Source organism: Glycine soja, chromosome 12 (assembly GCF_004193775.1).
Source record: "Glycine soja cultivar W05 chromosome 12, ASM419377v2, whole genome shotgun sequence".
Lineage (NCBI taxonomy): Eukaryota > Viridiplantae > Streptophyta > Magnoliopsida > Fabales > Fabaceae > Glycine > Glycine soja.
In genome coordinates, this window is record NC_041013.1 from 7,217,132 (window position 1) to 7,238,899 (window position 21,768).

The 21,768-nt window shown below is 33.0% G+C and overlaps 3 protein-coding genes across 3 annotated transcripts; 1 reads left to right on the forward strand and 2 right to left on the reverse strand.

The window, feature by feature from the left end:
• The first annotated feature begins 3,792 nt into the window (after positions 1-3,792).
• LOC114379755 (beta-1,6-galactosyltransferase GALT29A-like) lies at positions 3,793-6,023 on the forward strand. The gene has a single exon (XM_028338453.1). It carries the CDS (start codon positions 4,459-4,461, stop codon positions 5,788-5,790), a length of 1,332 nt encoding a protein of 443 aa, XP_028194254.1. The 5' UTR covers positions 3,793-4,458; the 3' UTR covers positions 5,791-6,023.
• A 634-nt stretch (positions 6,024-6,657) lies between these two features.
• LOC114379754 (protein ADP-ribosyltransferase PARP3) lies at positions 6,658-12,413 on the reverse strand. Its single transcript, XM_028338452.1, has 18 exons — positions 11,870-12,413; positions 11,390-11,679; positions 11,107-11,302; positions 10,869-10,982; positions 10,739-10,796; positions 10,574-10,643; positions 9,495-9,669; positions 9,256-9,389; positions 8,930-9,167; positions 8,717-8,844; positions 8,564-8,640; positions 8,329-8,489; positions 8,035-8,244; positions 7,850-7,952; positions 7,664-7,746; positions 7,440-7,583; positions 7,178-7,360; positions 6,658-7,075 (listed from the first exon to the last, which is right to left on the reverse strand). The coding sequence occupies exons 1-18, from the start codon at positions 11,873-11,875 to the stop codon at positions 6,998-7,000; spliced, it is 2,448 nt and encodes an 815-aa protein (XP_028194253.1). The 5' UTR covers positions 11,876-12,413; the 3' UTR covers positions 6,658-6,997.
• Positions 12,414-17,743: 5,330 nt separating this feature from the next.
• LOC114378643 (zinc finger protein WIP3-like) lies at positions 17,744-21,545 on the reverse strand. Its single transcript, XM_028337290.1, has 2 exons — positions 20,914-21,545; positions 17,744-18,775 (listed from the first exon to the last, which is right to left on the reverse strand). Exons 1-2 carry the CDS (start codon positions 21,436-21,438, stop codon positions 18,329-18,331), a joined length of 972 nt encoding a protein of 323 aa, XP_028193091.1. The 5' UTR covers positions 21,439-21,545; the 3' UTR covers positions 17,744-18,328.
• Between the last annotated feature and the right edge of the window lie 223 nt (positions 21,546-21,768).

Below are 21,768 nucleotides of genomic sequence, written 5' to 3' on the forward strand. Positions count from 1 at the left end.
TTAAAAACAATTAAGGAGGTGTTTGGTTTGATTATTTTCTGTGTTTTCATTTTCAATGGAAATAGAAAATAGTGATGAAAATGTGTTTGGTTGGATTTCTGTTTTTATTTTCAGTGAAAATATTTTCTCAAACGAATCAAAAACTGAAAATAATAAAATTTCGTTTTTATTTGAAACCAAGAATCTCATTTTGTGTAAAATGAAAATGCGGTGGCAAGAAATGTAATTTTAAGCAAATTTAAAAATGCATTTCCTCTTCAAAACACATTTTCAGTGTTTTTATTTCTTGAAAACAGAAAACAAGACGTCAAACCAAACATGTTTTTAGAATTCTAATATTTTGAAAATGAAAACAGTAAACAGGAAATGAAAACAAAAAATGAAAATGCAAATAAAGCACACCCTTGGCTTTTAATTTTAAAAATCTAATTTTAATTTTTCTCTTTATCTTTTAGTTTCAAAATAAACTCATTTTAAAAATTTCATATTCTATTAAAACTAGATTAAAAGTACATATGTGTTTAGAAATAACAGTGATAATAACAACTTACCCGGAATCTCACTTATCAGATTTGATTGTGAAAGAGTGATGTTAATTGTTGACAACAATGACAATATTTTTAATATTAGTGAAATTAATAATGATAATGATTTTGATGAGGAGGTCAATTGTGATGGTATCACATATGATAACCATAATGATAATATCATAATGGTGTTGATGATAATAACTTGCATTAAACTAGTATACATCAAGTAAAATAGTCTATTTTATCACCTTTAGTAGTCTATTAAAAAACTTTAACAAGTCTTTTCAGTTAAAAAAAGAACTGATTACTTAAAATAAAAAAAGAAAGATAATATATGATATTAATTGATGTGACTTATTTCGTGAGAAATGCTATAACCTACATTAACTATAGCGAAATAAATTTGGACTATCCTCCTACATATACCAATTTCATGAACTCGGAAAAATAAAACCAATCTCAAGACTAAGTTTGATTTGGTGTGCTTATCAATTGTGACTAATTAAGGGCTGATAATTTTTTACTTTTACTTTTGTAAGTTAATATTTTATAATCAAATATGCGTAATACCTATGGAAAGTGAAACATTCTAATTACAATTGAAGCAAAAAAATACTCAAACATGCGTTTCAGTGGTTATTATCGACAACTGACAGGCCAATTCATCAACTAGCTAACCGTTTCTCAAACAACAAACTAATTTCACTCGTTCGTTACTACTAGTTTCTTCACAACATTGTCAATTTTTATTCCCAGACAAAGTAATAAGCATTGGAGACAAAAGAGAATAACTTGTGAAACCGTGGAAGAAAAGATGCAAATTTAATTATATTTCATTCGATATTAGATAAATGTTTTATATACAAACTATATTCTCCTAACATTCCCGTGGAGATAATGTAGATAATGATGTTTTGACTCCAACATGTGTTTCAGTGGTTATGGTAGTTCCCATCTCTTTCTTCTTCGTTTTTTCTCGTGTTTTGTGCGGCACACAACTACCCAAGAAAGGATATAAGAGAATCAAAATAGTAGTAATATAATTTAATTATTACTTGCTATAGCACAAATAGTTTCAGTGAACAAATATTTCCTAAATTTTCATTTAAATCTTGCATGATTTTATAGTTCCAACGAGAAGCTCAGTCAAAAAAAAAAAAGTTCCTAGGAGAAGCCCATAACACCATTAGAGTTTTTTAGCCCTCTTAGATGATATTCTATCCGTCCCAGATAATAATAATTGTCTTAGTTTATTTTATATAAATAAAAACTAAAAAATAGATAAAATAAAATAATAATTTTCTAAAATTAATCTTATATTATTTTTTATTTATTTATAATTTTTTTATTCATCATTAATAATATAATATTATAAAAAATATAAATAAAAACATAATTAATATTACATTAAAAAGTTAAAATAATAATTATTTTGAGATATTTTTTTTACACAATAATCATAATGCAACGGAGGGAGTACTATTTTACTCCCCTCAATGTCAAGCGCCTCTATTTTATGTATTGTATTTGATAAAGACTAAATGATTTATTTAGTTTTTTAATTTTTTTAATTTAATTTAGTTCTTTTTTTTTTAAATTTTTAATTTAATCATTTGTCTTATTTTTTATAGTTCGTTTTAGTCTTTTATCTTTTAAATTTATTTTTTTAGTTTAGTCCTTAAATTAATTTAAGATTAACAGTATCAATAATTCAAGAATGAACTTTTTGTTAAAAATAAAACCGAAAAAAAAAGTTGAATTAAAAAAGATTAACGAAATCGATGTTAAATAGATAGATTGAAGGATGAAATTAAATAAATAAATAAAGATATCAAATTGAATCAAAATTATAAGATAAAAGATTAAATAATTTTTTTCAAAAGATAAATAATTAAATTAAAAAAATGATTAAATTAAATTTTTTAAAACATAAATAAGTAAACTAAATTTTAAAAAATTAATAACCAAATAAATTTAACCTTTTGACGTATGGTGGTAGAAACTTAGATAATAATGATAATAGCCAGTAAGAAGAACGATGGTCGATTGATGGTAAAGAAAACGATGACAATAATGAGGAATACATGTCAATAGATATGGACGGTTAACAGTAATGACGGTGGTGATTAAGAATAAATAGCAATTGCAAATGGATACGAAGAAAATAATTTTTGGCTACATAAGAAATTGAATAATTTGTTTTTTACTTAAAGTGAATAATTTTTTTTTGAAAAAATATAAATTATACTAAACCTAAAATATACAACAATAAAAAAAATACGCTTGTCTATACAAAAAAATTTTCATTTTGTTAATAATCTCTACTAGACTATTTTGTTTTAAAATTGTTACACTGTTGCTAATAATTGCTACATCTCAACTAAACATATTTTGTTTTAAAATTCAATTTAATATTTGAAGCCTAATAATCGCCTAGAGCCATTAATTCATCACACCAAAAATGCCTAGGCCATGCCATTAGTATTTTGAATTGACTACAGTATCTCAGTATTTTCTATTAAGTTCAATTTAGATAAACTTGTAAATTAACATTTATGAGAAAAGAAAATAAAAATAAATTAAATTCAACCTTTTTCAAAAGTTAAAATTAAAATAAATTAATTAATTTTTTGTACAGTAATAAAATTAATATTTGAACCTAAATCCTTATTCAAATTATCTAAATCTTCCTTCATTAAACTGACTGACCCCAGTGAGTTCACGTATAAATTGATTATAACTTCATAATAATTTTACTTCCTTATATTGTTCACCCAGTTTTAGTTAAAAAATTTATTTAATTTAACCAGGTAATTCTCTAATAAAGGGTGAAAAATAGAAACAAGATCCTCTTCTACTTTTAGGTGATTCTTTACCTTAGATCTTACACCTTTAACCAACATGGCTTTCGTTTCGTCGTCTTCTTAGCGTAGCACTAATTAAAGTTAACCTCTTTTCTTTCTTTATTAATAATCTTTTGCGGTGCCAAAATTTAACCTATGCGCGCTGTAAGACACTGAATGACATCATGAACACAACCAAGAAAAAAGATGTCCATTTTTAGCAAGATCTGCAAAATTCGAAATCACGCGTAACGACTCTTAAATCCCAAATTCCCAATTTATATAAAACATCCACATTGATTTTTAGAGATTGTGGCAAAATTCGAAATCAAGATACCTGAATTTCACTCCTAAATCCAATTATATAAACACATTCACATCATTGATCTATCTACCCATTACCCATCCATGTTCTATTTTCTATTTCAATCCATTCATTCGTAGCAAGAATGGTAGATTAGATCTATGGCATCTCTAAACTAAGCCAGCACATGGACCCACTCCTCATCCCTTTTTCTACAATCATCACTCCCTTGCAAAGCACACTATCATTCCCCATAGTGGCCACTTGCCATCCCCATGACCCAGAAAACATGCTTTTTTTAATGTGCTCTAACAACACATGCCCCCCTCTCATGCATTCCCTTCCCCCACACCACACACTCACACACACATTTTAATAATCTAGATTCTCATTTAGGCTTTTGTTTTGTTTTGTTTTGGTTTGGCTTGGTTATTCCACCTCCACTAATTTTTCACTCCATTACATGCACTCAAACTCACACAATGTTCAGCATCTACAACTACACCAAATATTCATTCTTCTCCTATAAACCCTCATGACCTATTTCATCACTTAACAATATTGCCTTCTATTTCACCTCACTCACTCACTCACTCTCCATTTTTTCCACTTTCTGTTCAAATGTTCAACTCTACAATGATTAAGACAATCACTTTTTGACCCAAACACAGTTTCAACTCCCACATTCCCAATGCTATTCACATTAACCCCAGCAGCAACTTCATAGGAAAAAAAAGATCTCACTATCACCGCATTTCATTTTCATTTTTCTTCTTTACTCATGCCTAAGATAAGCCAAGAAAAAGATGGATCTGAAACCGAAACCCTAAAACCAATCATGGATCCATTTCCCTTTCCACATTTAGCTACCACGAAACCTAATTTCAATTTCTCTGTGAAGAGTCATTTTCCGATGAAACGCACCGTTCGGCCCCTCTTCGCGCTCCTCCTCCTCCTCGTATTCGCCGCCACGCTCACCTCACGCGCCGTCCTCCGCCGCGGCATCCTCTCCATCGAGCTCGAATCCCGCGTCCGGATCCGCCGCCATATTCCGCCGCCGCCGCAGCTCAACGCCACGCTCCTCCACCACGCAGCCGTCGAAATTGGCGAGGAGAAGTTCAAGCAGGAGATCCAGAGCCTCCTTGATGGCAACTTCGGCAGCCACGCGCGCCACCGCACCTTCGTCTCCTGGCGCCGCTTCATCCACCACGACCGCGGCAGCGCCGGAGTCACCGCCGCCAAACTCCCGGCGACTATCCGGTCGCCGCTCTTCTACCGCTCCTGGCTCGACTTCCGGAAGGTCCTCCACGACTGGTTCCGGAAGCGACGATTCCAACCCGGTATCATGTCCGGGTTGACTCGGTCAATTAAGCTTCCAATTGATTCACACAACAACAACAACAACAACAACAAACTACAAACCAATAACAAAAACAAATACTCTTCCTGTGCCGTAGTTGGAAACAGCGGAATTTTGTTGAATAGAGACTATGGTAGTGAAATTGATTCCCATGAGTTTGTGATAAGGTTGAACAATGCTAGGGTTGATCACTTTGAGACCAAGGTTGGAAAAAAAACTAGCATTTCATTCATGAATAGTAACATCTTGCATTTGTGTGCTAGAAGGGGAGGGTGTTTCTGCCACCCTTATGGTGACCGTGTTCCGATTGTTATGTACATTTGTCAAGCCTTGCATTTCATGGACTACACTGTGTGCAATGCTTCTCACAAGGCTCCTTTGTTGGTGACTGATCCTAGGTTTGATGTATTGTGTGCGAGGATTGTGAAGTACTATTCGTTGAAGAGGTTTGTGGAGGAGAGTGGGAAGGGTTTGGAGAAGTGGGGAGAGGCTCATGATGGTTCTCTTTTTCACTACTCTTCAGGGATGCAGGCTGTGATGCTGGCTTTGGGGATTTGTGATAGGGTTAGCATTTTTGGGTTTGGGAAATCGACTTCTGCTAAGCACCATTACCACACTAACCAGAAGGCTGAGCTTCACTTGCATGACTATGAGGCTGAGTATGCGTTTTATAGGGACCTTGTGGATGGGAAAAGGCCTATACCCTTTCTTGAGGATAGGTTTAAGGTTCCTCCTGTTGTCATGTATCAATGATGGGTGCTGAACTGCTGCTGCTGCTGCAAGTGGTGGTGGAGGGCCTCTGTGAATTGTTGTTCTGTTATTGTAATACTTGTGAAATGCACAGATAGTGGAAAGCAAAATACTGATTCAAGATTCGTTTTTGTTGTTTGTGTTGTACTGTCCAACATGAAGCCTCAAGGCAACACCAAGTGTAAATTTTGTTGGTTAGATCAATACAGTTCTTTGACTCCATCAATGATTATGCATGTCCATGTGTTATTTGTGAGTGTATTCAAGACTGGATTCACTTTCAAAATTGGGTAATTTTGTTTGCCGGCTATGATGACTAAGCTAACCATATTCTGTTGTGCATGCCTTCAGCCTTCAAATTGAATCAAAATGATTTGCTTTTGGCATCTTATATGACATCATAGATTCAAATTAAACCAAATGATATGGTAAGAGATGCCGGGCATCTTAGGTAATAGACATCATCTTCTGCCTGTTTTATCCTTTAGTTAAAGTGATAATTGCCACGTCCTTGGTACAGAAAGGGAATACGAAGCACTTTATTGGATGCTGAAATGCAACATTTTAACAACTTTGAAGGCTGCAAATGAAACTAATCGATTTTTAATTTGAACGCACTTTTAAAGTGCAGCCCTTGTTATTTTTTGATGATGGATTCCTCTTATTTTACAGTTCATAACACGCTTCTTCCATTTAAATATGCAGGGCGTCTGGCCATTTGGGATTCATTCTTCCATGATATGTTTCAATGACGCTTACATTCGGCCAAATGCTAGAGGTATTAACTTGATTTTTATTTTTAACGACTCTTATGGTTTATAGATCAAAACCTTTTCTTTATCATAGTTGCCATTGATGATAACGGTCAAGTTAAACAAAAGGACATCATTATACCATTTCTACTATATCATCTCATTCATACAGACAGAGTAGTCAACTAGGACTGAAACAACATAGTGTTAGATGTAGTTCCATTCTCATGCCGTCATGTGTAGGACAAAATATTTACTTACCCTAACTAACGGGCCATTTACCTATACATACATCAAAATGTGACACCACATACAGCCTATTTTATCACATGTAAATATACATCAAAATGACATAAATCTTCCACTAACTAGAGAAACCACTAGTACATAGATGGTCATAGCTTTCAATTCCCGCATCACAAAAAAGAAAAGCTTCCCTTACATCCTTTTTGGTCCCATCATTCAGCTGTGTCAATCACCGCACCCTTCTCTTCCTTCTCTTCATACTTCACTCTCACCAAGTAGCTTATGCGTGCCTGTGAGCAAAAAGTGCACAGATCTCAGAATTATGTATGTTTTTCTTTTTTTTCCTTCTTTATTGATAATATGAATCATACTTGAGAGATTTTTGGTCATACCCGCTTTTTATCGTAGACAGCATACTCGTTGTATTCCAGGGGGCTATCTTGATGGTCTGAGGCAACTAGTTTACCGCAAGGAACTTTTATATCATCTTTCCAAACAAAATGCTCCGATTCATCTGTTTTCTTCTTCCCCGGTCCCTTCACTCCAACCTTCTTTTCCTCCAAAGATGATGCATCCTGTGTCAAAAATTTTGAAAACAAATATATATTAGTTGAGTGAAAGTTGAAAAGGTGACTGTAAGTGCATTTTGGATACCTCAGGTGGGGTTTTCAACTCGGTAATCTCATTTCCTAGAGAAGCAATGGCCAAAACCAAGAATCCTTCTGGCCTGTCCACAGCAGTAAAACCATATCTTGCAGCCTCTGCTGCAGCATCAGAACAGACAATAGCTTTGCCAAACTGTTGCCAAAAGCAAATAACAAGGGATGAGTAGATGTTCACAAACACTAAAATTGAATGACTATTTCTCTTTCTATTACCATATAACCCGGAATAGGTAATGAGCATATTGCTGGCAAGAATCCCTTTTGCAAGTGCCTCAAGAGGTTTGAGCTTCGTGATCCTTGCATCATAGAAATTTGTAGTCATTCAGAAGAACCAAGCTAATCACAAATGAGTTGTTTTTTTTTTCCATTCAATTTGAACAATATGCTAGCGTGTCTTACCACACCATAGAAGAACCTTATTTGGTAGTTTTATAATGTCTTCATAGGAAGGGCAACCACCTGTTTGAACCGCAAAAATGTTTTCCACTGACACCCCATATTCCTGAAGTTCATTGGAAGTAAATACTCAACAAGATATGCGCATGGTTGCATAAAACACACAAAGCAGGAAGTTCTTATCTTACAATGTCACCAACTTTGACCGGCTCATAAGTTTTTTCAAGGTATTTCACAATCATCTCGTAATCATCTGAACTTTTGTCCAAGGCAGAAATTGAGCAACCCAATTTCTTGTATGTCTCTGATAACGGGTCATCAATGGTTGAGCCAGTCATATCTCCTATGAGGTGAGAAGCCTGGGTTATGTCTCTCACCCCCTCTAACGCAGCAGCAGCCTAGGAAAATAAGGACGAGACTCAAGACTCATTTTAATAAGTTGTTGAGTTGAACCAATAAAGGTGGCGACTAATTGTTCTTACGTGATCTGCAATCTCTTGGTAATCTCTAAAATTGAAAGGCCTTGTGGAGTGCATCAGAGTGAACCATCTTTGGCTAAAATCAGTCCACACAGCCTCAGCCTTGGGCCCAGTCTCTTTCAATGATTTCACCTTGTCTATGAATTCTAAGAGAACGTCCTCACCTGATAAGGTTCTAATGTCAGTTTTTCTGAAGGACATTAGAGACATAGGAAACTAGTGTTGCTCGTGTACATACATTTTTTCAGATGAAGATTTGTAACCATTCCTATTGGAAGGTCCGGACAGTCGTAACCCATCTCCATCAATGCATACCTGAATAACAAGGCAGGTTATTTTGAAAATACAAAGTAAAATCATGCATGATAGTTTTCAGAGATATTGTACTCACTTATATATCTCCTGGCTGCACAAGACCTTCATAAAATTTGCAACCAAAGGCTCAAGTTTGCAGTGTGTTGCTGCTATCCCCAGCTGCCGAAGACCTAGTGCCCCATGTCTAACTTCAATTCCATCATCCTATGCAATTTCATAGTACTGTGTGTTAGCTGAAAGAGGTGGCATGGACACATAATTTATGAGAAGGAATAGAAATGTAATGTACCATGTCAATGGGGTAAAACTTCAAAGGTTTCTTTTGGAACTTCTTCTCTCTTTCCCAAGGTTCAAACTCATTTCCTGTTATTTCCTCAAAGAGCCTCACAAACTCTTTCAGAGCACCATCTACATTGTCCCACTCTTCTAATCGCTCCTCTGCATTTGGATCATCCCCAACTCTCCCTTTCTTAAAGTACAGATGCAAACGATTCTCTGGGACAACAATCAGTTGCATGACACAGTAGCTGCTCCAAATTAACATCACCAATTAGGCACAGTTATCTTATAAATGTCAATATGGACTATAAGTGAAATTGGTCTTCATAATATTACTCATTCAGTCCTCGCCCTTGGTCACAAACAGAGAAGGCACAGTTGTATAGTATCCCATCTCTTTCAAATATCTTTCCACCTTGTTCCTGCAACTTGGTATCTTTATAGACTCCTCTCTTCCCATAAAGCTTGAGCTGTTACCACAGACCAAATTTAATCAAACACAAATAAAAGGGAGCTCCATGTGTTATTTTATTTCTTGATAAGAAAATAACAGTATGAAATAGTAAATTGTATACTTCTGCTGAGAGTGATTCGATAGCCTCTTCCCCAGGATCTTGTTTGTCCCAGGGGATACCCTTGCCATCCACAGAAAGATCAGAGACAAGATCATAAGCTTCCAAAGGTTGTGGTTCTTGCTTTTCAATGCTGTCAATCAACCAAGCCTCCCTAACCACTGGTATACTCCTCTCCCTGCAGGAGTTAGATACATTAATAGTTAAACTAGGAATGCTTATTGTGTTAATATTAATGTGGCACATTACCCATTTTATAAGCCTAGTTATTATACTGTATCTTATTTGCGTGATCATTTTTTTAATGGCAATTGTTATGGCGAATGGAAGGGCAGATTAGCAGGTCTCCAGGTCTCCGCTCGACTAAGAAGAGAAAGAAGATCGTTTATGGACGTATTATGCCATCAAAGGCAGGTCGAAGCAACTTGGTCATCAGAGTTTCCGGCAGGTAATCCAGAATCTCGTCCATCCTTTGCAATAGTTCACCCAACTCTTATTCAAAGCCCATCTACACACTCCACTCCTTTTGTGTTTTGAGTTTGAGAAATGAATTTCTTAGTACCATGTCTGTGCATTGGGTGTACGATGGAAGGGGACAAATGACTATTACCAGAGCTCCTAGGAATACCGGATCCAAGCAATCTTTTACTAGACTTGAAGGAGGTCATAATAATCAGTTTAGGTAGTGGGGGTACAGACGGGCATGCAGAAAGAATTGTTTCGAAAGGAAGTCGCGAGAGAAATATAGTCAAAGTAAACAATGATATTGCTGAGACGGGAGAAAGCAGGAAAGGATCTTCTTTAGCTGAACCTGAGTTCGATTAAAGCTGGCCTGCGCCTAAGAAAAAGCCGTTTTTTGACCTCTCCCGTTGTTCGAGCTACTTCGTAACCTCTCCTTCCAGGATAGAAGCTAGAAGCAGATAGCAGCTAAGGGTGTTCTTGAACAGAAATGCTTAAAGATCTACTGCTGCTCACAATGTTCATGACATGGAACCTAACAAAACAGAGATAGCTAGCCTATCACACTAATAAGGATTAAAACAAAGCAATAACGTTTCCTAAAAAACTTCTAGTGCACTTACATGGCTTCTGCAAGTTTGGATGTGCCACCACGTTCTCGCTCAGCAGGTGAAGCTACCAAACAAGTTGACCCTGAAAAATTTAACAAGCCAGGTTATGGTAATTCCCAGCAACAAAAGGATGACAAAAGAAACTCTATCAAATCTAGAGTACAACTATCATATTACCAATTATAGAGTTTGCCACCTTCCCTCCATGCTTTTCAATAGTTGTTTTCCAATAATGCTGAGTAGCCAAAAACAAAATCCATTCAGTAACTAATGCAACAAAAACAAGAGTGACAGTGCAGCAGCATACGTGTGTCCGAGTAAGACGACCCATCAGAGAGATCATCATTCCAGTAAAGGGTTTTTCTGCTAAGCCTAGATCCCTGTGAGGCCTGTGACTCGGGTCCTGATATTTCTTTAGCAACTATGGCAAACACAGGAAAACAAGTCAACAAAAAGAAGAGAAAGACAAAATCTTAGGATACAAGCAACAACAGTGAAATACACAACGAAGGAAAAACAAAATAAAAAGTAGGGAGAATTGTCACGTCTGAAGCCAGAGAGTTCTGAACAGAATCAGGTAACTTAATGGGTTCCTGTTTCCTTGGAGGGTTTCTGGTGCTGAAAGTGCAACTAGCCCACTCACTGTAGAACCCTCTGCAAACATAACGTCTGCCATCAAACTCCAAACTCCCATTGCAAACCGAGCATTTGTCCAATGCACCATAAAACAGCAAGTCTTGGCTGTTCAAAAAGGTGGTAATTGTAATTGTGTCATTAACAATGAAAATCTACTTTCAAGAAAGGGTCTAATCTTAAACCAAAACCAACCATCTTCTTGTAATTTCAAGATCAGAGCCAGAAGAATCAAGGCCATTGGCCTCCAGAATGTCTCTCATTTGTTCCAAAGGAAGGTGCTCGGTTGTGGCTTTGCAGAACTCATCATATTCTTCTGCAACGCCAGTATAAGATTTCCCGTTGATGTGGCCATCTTCTTTTTCCACCTTGGCCTTCTTTGGAGAATGTTCCACTTCATGTGCCTTGGACTCAGCCTTCTGCTTCCTTGTCATCACCTTCTCTTCTTCCCCAAGTGCATGAACATGCGACCTCGTTTCTTGAACCTTCAAAATCCCCAAAAAGCACCACCTTAACTAGTTAAACAAACAAAGAACTACACCACTAACAAAACAACAAACTTTCAAAAAGCAACAAAACAAAACAACTCTTTATTATTAGCAAGTTGGCTACATGGAAAAGAAAGAACCCCTTTTGAAAGTAAATGTCAATCACACACTGAAAACAAGAACAAACCTTCATCTTGGTGGTGCTAAATCCAACTGAATAATGAAAGACCTCTCCACTACTACTATGATGAACAAAAGCATGTAGTTCAGAGTCTGAGGACTCGCATATGATGTGCACTAAATAAGCTTTGATTCTCTGAACAACTGAGACAACAACAACAGCCCTGAACTGCCACGTACATTGAGTTCTCAGTTCTCACAAGAAAACCAAATCTTCTTGTCGTCACAACAACATGCCACGTTTGCTAGCTCTTGACACGTGGCCAACTATGTACATTTTGAGGCTTTAAACGGTGACATGTGGGAAAATCATGCCATTATGTTTCTTGTTCCATTCATCATCAATTATTCTTCTGTTCACATCCTTTAATCTGACTCTGCTGACCCTTGCATGCACCATTCGGTTGGATTGGCGTCAGAAAACGGTGCTTATATATTCGAGGAAGGAGATAAACAACTTTTCTGTTTTTCTTCTTTTTTTTCTCTTTCCCCAAAAGATAAAGGAGTTGGTGTTTACTTCATGGGTTGAAAAAGTTAACATGCAGACAAGTTCAAGTCAAGCACGCATCTGAGCTTAGCTTTTCGAACCTATCGGCATTGTGTGTCCTCTAGCAAACATGAACTTGCAATATTTTTTTTATGGTAAAGAAATACCTCTGTTAAAAGTTGAATGATAAATCATATATGTTGGCGATAGTCACAGATAGGGTTTACTTCGAATCAACTGGAAATTATTATTAATTAATTTGTTGTGCATACTTCATAAATTAAGTAAATTGAATTTGAGTTAAAATTATACTTGTTAAATAAATGAATTGATGTGAGTCACGTATAGCTCTCGACTTATTCGGATATGTGTTTCTTCCTGTTTCTTTATAACTTTACGTTTTTTTTAAAATATTTATTTTCTATTTACAAGTTTAAAATAATATTATCTTTTTAATTATACTTTTAATATTTATTTATTTCATAAGTATTTTTTTTTTCACTTATCATAAACGAGATATACAAAACACATAAAACATTATATAATTATTACATATAAAAATTATAGATATATTAAATATATTGTTAAATTCGAATTAAACTAATGATAATTATCATGCTATTATTATATAAAATTTATTTTATTTGTCTGAAATAAATAAAAACATATAGTATCTTAGATCATAATATGATAATATTTTTTAGTAAAATTGAAATCATATTAATATCCTTTTGTCTAGAAATGACTAGTTCCTTTCATAAAAAGAAATGACTAGAAGATGGTGAATTTAAAATCCCTTAAACTTAAATTATTTTAATAATTAATTGGTACAATTCCAGCTGACAATCGCAAAGCGAACTATTTGTTATAAGATACAAATGAAAATGGTTGATGGGATGATTATTCTATTCACTTCAAATGACCACATATACCAATCCAAGTAACATCACCAATTTCAAGTTCACAAACGGACCTCACTTGGAAAGAAACTACCCAGATCGACAGGACCACCCTTCCCATCATCCCATTTCTCATTCTTTTTATTGAATGAAGATTCACTTTAATGAGCCACAAGATATGCGCATCCAACTTCAAAACATCTAAAGATAATATCTTGAAGATAGAGTTAAAAATAAAGATATATAAATAAAAATTAATTCTTATTTTATAAACTAATTTTTAAATTAAATTAGTCCTAAACTCATATTCTAATATAATTATAATTACTCATAGATCATTGCTTACATGTTGAATTAGCTATCATAATTAATTGAGAGTACATTCCTAAAAATATTTTAAAAATATCATTTATTAAATATAAATAAATTTTATTAATATATTTCCGCGAACTTTTATCAGTGTATAATAAGCTATATCCCTAAAAGTAAAGAAATGTAGCTAAATATCAATGCGTAGCCATGATACCTTTAATAAATAATGGTGAGGTTGATAGAATAAATCTTGCACACTTTCTTCAATGACAAAAAATCTGGATGCTTCAATTGTAGTATTTGGATAGTATTATTGTCATGCTAGGAAAGTCACGCCCTTGAGCAAGACATGCTCCCACATTGAACTGACTTGAGTAGAATAACCATCACCACTTCAAGAATCTAACCTCCACCACTTCAAAAAACTCTGCACAGCATAATCTTTGGACATCATGCTAGAATAAATTAGAAACGTACTGAATATCACTGTATCCAAAAACGAGAGTCCAATGTCTTTGTTAAGCACCTAATTAGTAATAATAAGGAGGAGTCTTGAGTAGCACCAGCATTATAAGCCCTTCAGATGTCATTAAAACAGTAAGTGGGTAACATCTTTTACCATTTCAGTTTTGAATAAGCTATTGACTTAAATGTGCTCCTTCGTTGCAATATCTAGAAATTCTATGAAACAATATTATTCTGAATTGATTTTATATATTTTCATCATTACTTATTGTGGACACATGGAGTAATTTATTAATTAGTTTTTGGTAGTAACTGAGATTCAAAGTCACTCTCTTTTTCCTCTTTTCTTCCTTTAATCACAAGACAATTTTATAACTCCAAAAATAGTAAAAGAATTAATAAATATAAAACTGATATTCAATGAATTGTTATTATTGTGATATGAAAGGATATATATACTTCCTATATCTCAAAATAATAAGTTATTTTATACAGATAATAATAATAATAAATGTAATAATTTTATAAAGTTAATATTATATCATCATTAATTTATTCATAATTTTTTTATTCACCATTAATATTATAGAAGTGAAAAAATAATTAATTTTATATTGAAAAATTAAAATAAAAATTATTTTAGAATTTTTTTACACAAACAATTATAATAAGAAGGAGAAAATATTATATTAGACTCGCGTAACTATCCTACACCCAAACATATTAAAAACTCAACAATCATCTCCGTTAAGGAAAATGAGATGGTTGTAGAAATAAATTTTACCCAACAACTATGATAATGGAGTTATTAACACATTATTGTGCTAAATTAAACACGTATCGTGAAGGAAAAGTTGATCACTTTTTCTTAGAGGGAATAGTTTATAATAGTGATGAAAGTATCTATAAATGAATAATTGTACTGTTATTAGTTTTACTATTCTCATTTTAATTGAATTGAGATGTTTCTGATTAATACTATCTCAATCAATTTCTCACATTAATGCAAATTCAATTTTTATTTGGTGCACATAATTTGATTTTGGATTAATTTATGTTTCACGTTATATTAATTTGAATTTGATTTGCAATGAATTCCGAATCTATTTTTGGATTTGTAAATTTATTATTATAAATTATAAATTAAATGGAATACTATAAAATTAGAAACACAAAAATGTAAGAATATAGATAGATAAAATCTTACATTCTCATATTCAAAAATCTATTTATTTGAGGATAAAACGAGTTGAATTTTATAATAAGTTAATCAAAGAATTCCCTAAAATAATATGGAAAATTACATGATCTAATTAGTTCGCCAAAGACATTCTCTTTCAATGGCAATTTTGTTCAACACAGTGTCAATATTAAATGTCACTATCTCTTTCTATGGAAATTTAAAACTTCTTCACGTGAAAAATTATACTTTTTTGTTAAATTTAATATCCGTTAGTATTCGTTCACATTAATTTTTTTCATACTAAACGATAAAAAAAAAAACTACAGTACTAATTTTTATAAAAATAAATAAATAATTAATTAAAAAATTAAAATTAAAAAATTAAAATGCCCAACTAATATTACAAGCTGGAAACTAAATCAAGCTTTTTATCTTTTAACACCCACTCGAGATATTGTGTTTAATAAAAGAAATATCATTAAGAAGTTATACATATGAATATAACGATTAAAAAAGAAATAATTTCCTCCGGGGTATTTACTAACTGAATTAAAGGATGGACGAAACTCTAAACCTACTTTTGACACTGATTGATGAAACGACATAAAATGGGATAGATACTTTGATTGAGCAGGATATTGCCAAAGATCACCAGATTTAATTTAGATTAAGTTAACTTAACTAGCAAAAGTCACCCTCAACAGAATTTAATTCAATTGATTAAATAAAAATATGTGACTCGCTATAAATTTTTTGACACTTTATTTGCTTTTCCGATCCATTGATAAAAAAAATTGCAGCAAGAGTCGTTAAATTAAGAGATTAAGGCTACTGGCACAGGGAAAATGTAACTTTTAAATATGAAAGAACATAGCTACTTAGCAAATTAAATAATAATGCTGCTCAAGATAGTAATTGTGATCTTTCCCCTCTCCAACGTTTTCTTACCCCCGACAAAACTTAGTGGAGGTCCCTTATTTTCAAGACCAAATACACACTCTCCATTTTTTTTTTTTACTACTTTTTGCTTTGGTCAAGACTATCTCAAAAAAAACTCAAATTTCAAACTCTTTCTCTCCCTTTCATTATCTCCCTCACGTGTTAAGGATTTTTTTTTATATTGTATATAAAACAAAAGGAGGTCCTTCTAACTCATGATCGCTTGTCAAAACACACATATTCTTAATCTCCATGTTTGGAATTTTTCTAACCAAATAATATTAATCTAATTAAGAATGAGACATGGATTCACACTAATTAATTATATCCAGTTCTGAGATTTTATATTGGGTAATTGATCTCTGTAGCTATGTATCGGTGGATGATTTGGTGGGCAAGGCCCCCCAAAATGGACTCTCACAGTGACCTGAAAGTAGAGCAGGTATATTACTTTGAAAAGGAAAAAAAAAAAAAACAAATCCCAACTTACACCACTTAATTTCACATATATATAAATTTGGTGCTTATTATATACATAACCATCATCTTACACTATGATATTGATGTCGATGAAGTCCTATATATTGTCACCACTATAAAATTATAAGCTTTTTATGATTTTTTTTTCCCCTAGCTCGTAAATTATTTGGGGTAAGTGTTAAGGGAAAAAGAGATCGTGCATTATAGATAAGCACTTTTTAATGTTCCTTAAATGAACGGCAGTTAATAATTACACTCAAACATTGTATAAAACCTTTATGGATTAGGAAGATGTTACCTTCTGCATAATAATTGAATGGTTCTTTTACCAAAAATGGTTGGTTCATCACATCTATCTGTATCATGTTTCACATCTTTACATCTGCATAATTATCAGAAACAGAACACTATGTATGTGTACAATAAAATGATTATATATAATACGATAATAAAAGAATAATTAATGTTATTCTTATAATAAGTTTTCATAATTAATAATAATTTTTGAACGTGGTCATGATAAGGTAAGTTATGTAATAAAGCCAATAAATATATATAGAAGTTACTGTAATAATACATTACTCATAAAAATGAAGTGAATATGATATGACCGTGTTCACATAATTAAAAGGTATGTACTTGGCATTAATTTTATTTTTTAAATAGTAAATTTTGACTTAGTCATCAAGAAAATATTTAATAAATAAAATAATACATGAACACTTTATAATTTCAAAGTTAAAATATTTTATTAACATTTTTTATTTATATCCGTCAATTTTCCTATTACATCATATTAATTATCATACTTATATTTCTTTTTCTTTTATTTTTTAGTGTCTACTGGAATATGAGCGTCTATTTATCATATTCCAACTAAAATATAATTTGTATCTATAACTTCATCACGGACATAGGTTAAAAACAAATTGAAAAAAAAATGTCTATATTATATGAAATGAAACTCACTAATGGAAATGATATAATATATAACGCCGCATATAGCTCAGCCATCTTAACTTGGTTTCACATTTAGCATTGCTTAAAGATTATTCTATGGTAAAAGATTATAAAACACATATTAATAACACAAATTGGCTCCTCTAAGAAAAAGAAGAAAAAAACACACACATTGGCTATCCATTTATAGCAGCAAATTAATTCACATCAAAGCGTCACAAAGATATTTTAACAAGACCTTACATACAATAAAGTCCTAGAATGAGTGAGGGTTACCATTTAGTAATGAAGCGGATAAATTTCCTCCATATTGAAGAGGTTACAAAAAAACTAAACTTGACATAACACTAATCTCTGTTGCTATGAGAAGAAAATTCATCTGCTTCATCACTTGAGGCAACCATCTTATTAATTAAACCAAAAGCAAACTACTCCAAACCTCTATTGATATAACTAAGTTTATCACCACCCTGCAAGTGCTCGGTAGCAAACCTTTCCCTGAGTCTTCATGCCTCAGCAGTTGTTGAGAATTTTTTGTTACTGAGCACAAGCGTAGTGACCAAACCCTCTAGTACATTAATTACCACTTCTACTCAAGGTATTAATTGCATCAACCGCATTTGTCTGTAATTTCCGGTAACACCAAAAATCACGACGAAATTGTAACTGCGATCGCAATTTAAAACCTTGCTACTACCATATCTTCATAATAAAGGAAATAAGCTATAGAATGTTGTTAGATCATGTATGATGAGCATTAACTTCATCTTCATCAGAGCCAGTAATGCATTCCTTCTCATCCTCAAAAGCTTCAAAGGGAGGATGAGGGTTATGTCCCTTTCCAAAAGACCTAATATGATCCTTTAGGGATCTCTTGTGCTTGAAGTCTGAGCCACAAGTGCAATACCACAACTTGCCACAGTTCTTCTCATGAGTCCTCCAATCCCCTTTGACTGCAAATGTTTTCCCACATTTTCTGCACATGAATGGCTTTGTCCCATGTTTTCTTTTGTAATGGGTTTGGAGGGTTCTGAAGTCCTTCAATGGCTTGGCCCTTGGATGATTGATGTTGTTCTTGCATCCTTGAGCACAGCAATAGCATGGTAACCTTAACATTGCAGCTGGTTGTGTTCCTTTGAGTGAGTCTGGTCCTTTCCTAAATTCTGATCCATGCCCCCACATATGCATCTGCACATTATGAAAAAAAAAAAGTTGGTTCTAGTTGAATTAATTATTAGAGTATATGCAAGCTTAGTACTAATTGATCTTAATTAAACTTGCTTGAAATTAACTAGGAGTTTGTTTAGTTTCTTTTTTTTCCTCCTTAAATCTTTAGTATTCAGAAGTTACATTTTGTGTGAATTCATTTAAAAAGTTTGTTTGGCTTTAAAAATTGTGTGATATTTTTATTTCTTATAACTACAAATAATTACAGAAATATTGCCTATATTTTCATTTTTATTTCGTGTTTTAGAAAATAATCAAGGCTGCTATATTTGACCAAGCAAAATCGTCCTTTAGTCCTTTATATATCCTAGCAGTGGCCATTGTTGCAAATAATTGTTTATCTTTATTCTTTAGTGATGGGTCTAACATGTCAAATTCTCGTCAAAAAGCTACAGCTGTAGTTAGCCCCATGATTTAACGGTGAAATGTATAAATCTCTCGATATCTATCTATTTAAAATCAGAAATATTTTTATAAATATACAGAAGTAATTAGTTAGTTAAAACGACAATCCAATGTTTTGAATAGTTTTCTTAACCTTGGTTTAAGCCTAGTAGTTATGGATCCTAGTCCTAGCTACTGTGATAAATTATGCCACCTTCTCCGACATATATAATAGCTCCAATTGGAAAGGATATAAAAGCATGCATGATCAAGATTATTATAATTTCCCTTTGAAATTTATGGGATGAAAAAGAAGCCTTTCATTTAAAAGGATAAAGAAAAGAAAAAAGGTATCAAATGGTTATGTATACGTTGTTACTAAAGTTAAATTATATAGTTGTTTTCTTCTTAACTATTATCATCGTTATCGTTATCATGTAAAGCATCTACTTCATTTTGGCGCGGATAAGAATGCAGGCAATTCAAATTCATCAGTAGGTATACACACAAGCTATATATATTGAAAACTACGGAATGCTGTACAAAATTAAGAAGCTGAGGAAAAATAAAAGAAACATTGACTCTTTTCATAGGTTTGGTTTTGATGGAATGCATATATGACAAGAAAAGAAAATTGATGTGATTGTAAAATTATGAAAACAAAAACAACATCATATATAGTTGAAGAATTATAGAAGATTTTTTCTTCCCTCAATACCTAGCCCATAGCTAGGTAAGCTAACTCACTAAAGATGTCCAGTGCTACCCGGTTCCAGAATATGTGTACAAAATTGAAATGCCTAGCTAGGTGATAATTATATATCCCCATGATATATATATATATATATATAGGCCTGTTAATTAATTAATTATTAATATTATTATTTTTATTATTATTATTATTATACTTGTCTTTTCCTTCCAAAGGACTTAAAAATTTATTGTATTCAGAACTATTTTTTTCTGAATGAAATTGAAGCCATTTTTTGAGGTGAATGATCAAATCTACAACCAAGTTTGTCGTAAGTGGGGTGCCAAAGTCTTTGATCTGAGAGTACTTGTTAGTACTAAGATTACATTCCTCCACACAATAAATCTTGAAACCTCATTTTTTTTTAAAAAGAAAAAGAAAAGAAAGAACGGGGAAATCACGTAAAGTAATTAGTATATGTTCAGTTTTAATTGAACCAAATCGTGACTATTATGATCATGTTCCCCTCAAAGGAAATTAAAGGTAGATCAAGCACGTGCAACTATATCTTCTCTTACGGTGGTGATCTATATTTGTTTGCTGAACCCTTTACTTGACAGCCTAGAAATAGATCCTAATCTCAACATGAGTTCCCTAACTTCCACCACCACAGTTTAAAAAAACTATCAACAAATACTTAAAAATAAATTAAAATTGATCAAACTTTTCATACAATGTAAAATCAGCTTATATTTATACTTATTTGACTTCTTTACAAACACCTATAAACTTTACAGAGTTAGACATATTATGATGTATATGTTTAAAAAAAATAATAGAAACATAGTAATAATAATTATAAATTTAATTCACAGTTGCGACTCTTTCATTCCTCTTCTTTCTTCCACATGGTCCTTTTACATAGCTTTCCACTTCTTTTATATATAAAAATTAAGTTGATTTGTGTGCAAAATATAGAGTAAATTTATGATATGAGATGAAGTTGAGAATCAATTGAACTAACCTGCATGTTGTTATACCTATTGAAGGTCTTGCTACAAATGGAGCAAGCAAACTGCATAGGTCCAACAAGGATCTGTGCAGGAGTTGGAATCCAAAACCTTCTCTCTTGGTTGTTAAAGGAGCAACCATGGAAGCTTCTCTTTGATGACTCTTCTTCTTCCTTAACATGGAAAATCATCTTCTCATCAACCTCATCAGCATGCCCTTTATTACTGTCAGGCAATCCAATGTGCAAAGCCACAGTTACTTGTTCAACCTTTTCCTCTTTCACCTCAAAACTTTGATCTTCATCTTTTGAGGCCTTCTCACTTAAAATTGGCAAGAATTGGATAGTTTCCTGAACAAACTCATTCTGAGTAAGAGAAAAAGAAGATGAAGAAGGAGAAGAAGAAGATGAGTATGATATTGTATTGGAATTATTTAGATATGAATTAGGAGAAGAACATGGTTTAAGCCACTCAATGAAAGTAGGAGCATGAAGGTATAGATTCTTATTGTCCTCCACATTGCACTCCATCAAACCCATGTTCTTCAGAGAGTTTCCCCTTGATTTGGTGAAATTCTCTCCTCCTCAGAAAAGGGCTATGTATGTGTCTGTGTGTTCAGACTTTATGATAGAAACCCTGCACTTATAATATGGTTGATTAAGGAATGAGGCTTTCTTTGTCTTTATGGACCTTTTCTTTTTTTCTTTATTTTTTAGCCCTTACTTTTTATTTTCCCCTTCTTGTCCTTTAATTGTTTGTTTCTTTTACGGGGAGACTAATGGGAGGGGATTGAAAATGACATGCAAAAAAATAGGACTCGCCCCATTTATTAGAGAGAATCCTAGAATAGTCTTAACTTTGAATTCTAA